Below are 2,390 nucleotides of genomic sequence, written 5' to 3'. Positions count from 1 at the left end.
TTTTCTGGCATTTTTGAAGCTCCTTGCTTTTCTCACCACTGAGTCAGTATGCAGGTATATATAGGATAGACAGATGTATGGATACGTCCCAGTTTCCACTTAACACACTCACAATAACACTGTCATCTCTACACTTTTAAGCGCACTCTTTCCCTTGACCTCATTTTATCACACATCAGTGACAACATTGTTTTCCAGAAGCTGCAGTCCTGAAAGTTTTATTTGGCGAAGGCAGTTAAACTCTTTTGCCATCCTAAAGTAACATGTCAAAGTGGCCTGGCTTGTTTCGGACTTTTAAATGACACAAGTATCCTTGATGGGATGGAGTTTGGTGGAGGTCAAAATGTTAAGAATAATTGCCTGACAAACCTCTCTTCTTTCTGTTTTCTATGTCAGGAAAACAACATGGGGAAACCACCGGCAACCACAGAGGATATGCTTTTTCATGAAACATAGCATTTTTTCCCTGTGCATCACACTGCCTCATCCGGGCTGATAGAAGGACGTTATAAACTGACTGAGGGAGTCAGCGAACACATGAGTCACCAATGAGTGAGAGCTGATGTAACATCGTTTGGGCCTGAATCTTCTTGCTGACCATGGAGCTAATTGGAGCAACAGAAAGGGAAAACGTTTTTTTTCTCATATGTTCACCCGGCCAATGACAAAACAAATTACAATCTCAGGCAATGGAGAGGCGATGACCTAATTCAGATGAAATGACCTCATACTGATAAGTAGCTGCCCTACTCACTAAGTGATGGAACATAATCACAAATGGACTCTTATCACCGAGGCTGGAGTGTGTGAGGTTACATGATATTTCAGGGTGTGTGTGTGTATGTTTAATGCAGAGGAGTGAGTTTTGATGCTACATACAGCAATGTTGCGGCGTGGACTCCTAGCCTGGGTCTCCCGTGTTGGAGGCGTTCTGGTGCTTATCTGCTGCTCCCTGTCGCTCCTCTATGTGATGACCTGCAGCCCCCCACACTCAGATGGCCCTCCACTGAGCCATGCTCGCCCCCGGGCTGGACTCAACCACCCCGGCCTAGGGGGCACGGGGCCAGGGATTGGAGCAGGCGTAGGTGGGACGGGAGGAGCCCGAGCTCCTCAAAGTGGTGGACCGGCCGGTGTTCAATCTTATCAGGCACTCCTCCAAGAACGTGAGGAGCAGCATCGCCTCCACATCTCCTCCTTGAAGAAGCAGATAGCTCAGCTCAAGGAGGCTTTGCAGGAGCGTAGCCAGCAGCTGAAAGGAGTGCAAGAGACCCTGAAGAGAGCTGCTGGGGGACCAGCAGAGGGACAGGAAGCCGGGGCTGTGTCCCAGGGAGGCGGACTTGGGGAGGCTCAGGGAGCCAAGAGCCAGCAGGCGGACCTCCAGGAGTTCCTGCGAAGCCAGCTGTCAAAGGCCGAGGTGACTGCAGGCACTAGGCTGCCCAGCGAGTATGCGGTAGTGCCCTTTGAGAGTTTCACCCTGCAGAGAGTGTACCAGCTGGAGATGGGGCTGACGCGTCACCCTGAGGAGAAGCCTGTGAGAAAGGACAAAAGAGAGGCGCTGGGGGAGGTGCTGGAGATGGCCCTGCACAGCCTCAACACACCATCATCCCAGCAAGACAGCAGGGCCGCAGCGGAAAAAACTCAAACAGGCAAAGTGTACACAGCATCTGACTTCATAGAAGGTGAGAACACATTAATTTATGTTTACAACTAATTTGCAACAGTAAATATTTTTTGAAGGAAACACTGCAACAACACTGCTGTCTGGATTATTTACTTTCTGTTAACATAATGAGGAAATGGTAATGCTTCTCACAGGTAAGGTTATGTTTGGGCACTTAATTCTCTGGTTCAATACAATAAAGTCCACGGTAACTTGAAGCAAACAATATTTCCCTGACCTTGACCAAAACTTGCAGAAACTTACCCTAAAAGTTAATTCATCACAAGATAATCTTCAGCCAATCAAAGTCTATGTTTGGACAAACAGATGGTTATGTTTGATGGCACATAGCTCAGAGTCAAGTCAACGGCAACCTAACTCTGTCTGCCCTATAGATAATTTGCAATTTGTCACCATAACATAATTTGGAAAACAAATTAGTTCTATACAAACGTCATTTCCTGGACACATTTTTTCTACATCCAAACACTATACTCCACTCCACTGTTCTTCAACCTTGGGTTACTTTGATCTTTTTTTTCTTCATGAATCCCTGGAAGGTCAGAAATATGTGAGTGTGTTTGTGTACAAGCACAACCAGGATATCCTCCTAATCCTAGTTCTGCTCAGCTCTGATCACAACCTCAGGAAATGAACTCATTCACAGTGGAACCTCTCTTCAAGCGGGGTATTTTTGTGTGTGTGTGTGTGTGTGTGTGTGTGTGTGTGT

The 2,390-nt window shown here is 46.9% G+C and overlaps 1 protein-coding gene across 2 annotated transcripts in view; it reads left to right on the top strand.

Moving 5' to 3' along the window:
- Window positions 1–2,390, top strand: part of csgalnact1a (chondroitin sulfate N-acetylgalactosaminyltransferase 1a) — a 28,020-nt gene that overhangs the window by 9,512 nt on the left and 16,118 nt on the right. For both annotated transcript variants that reach the window (XM_032540423.1, XM_032540421.1), the window contains one exon: window positions 397–1,679. In XM_032540423.1, the coding sequence (XP_032396314.1) occupies window positions 869–1,679 (811 nt within the window). In that variant the 5' untranslated portion in view covers window positions 397–868. The remainder of the gene's footprint in view (window positions 1–396; window positions 1,680–2,390) is intronic.

This window comes from Etheostoma spectabile, chromosome 16 (genome assembly GCF_008692095.1).
Source record: "Etheostoma spectabile isolate EspeVRDwgs_2016 chromosome 16, UIUC_Espe_1.0, whole genome shotgun sequence".
Lineage (NCBI taxonomy): Eukaryota > Metazoa > Chordata > Actinopteri > Perciformes > Percidae > Etheostoma > Etheostoma spectabile.
This window is presented reverse-complemented; position numbering and strand designations above follow the sequence as displayed.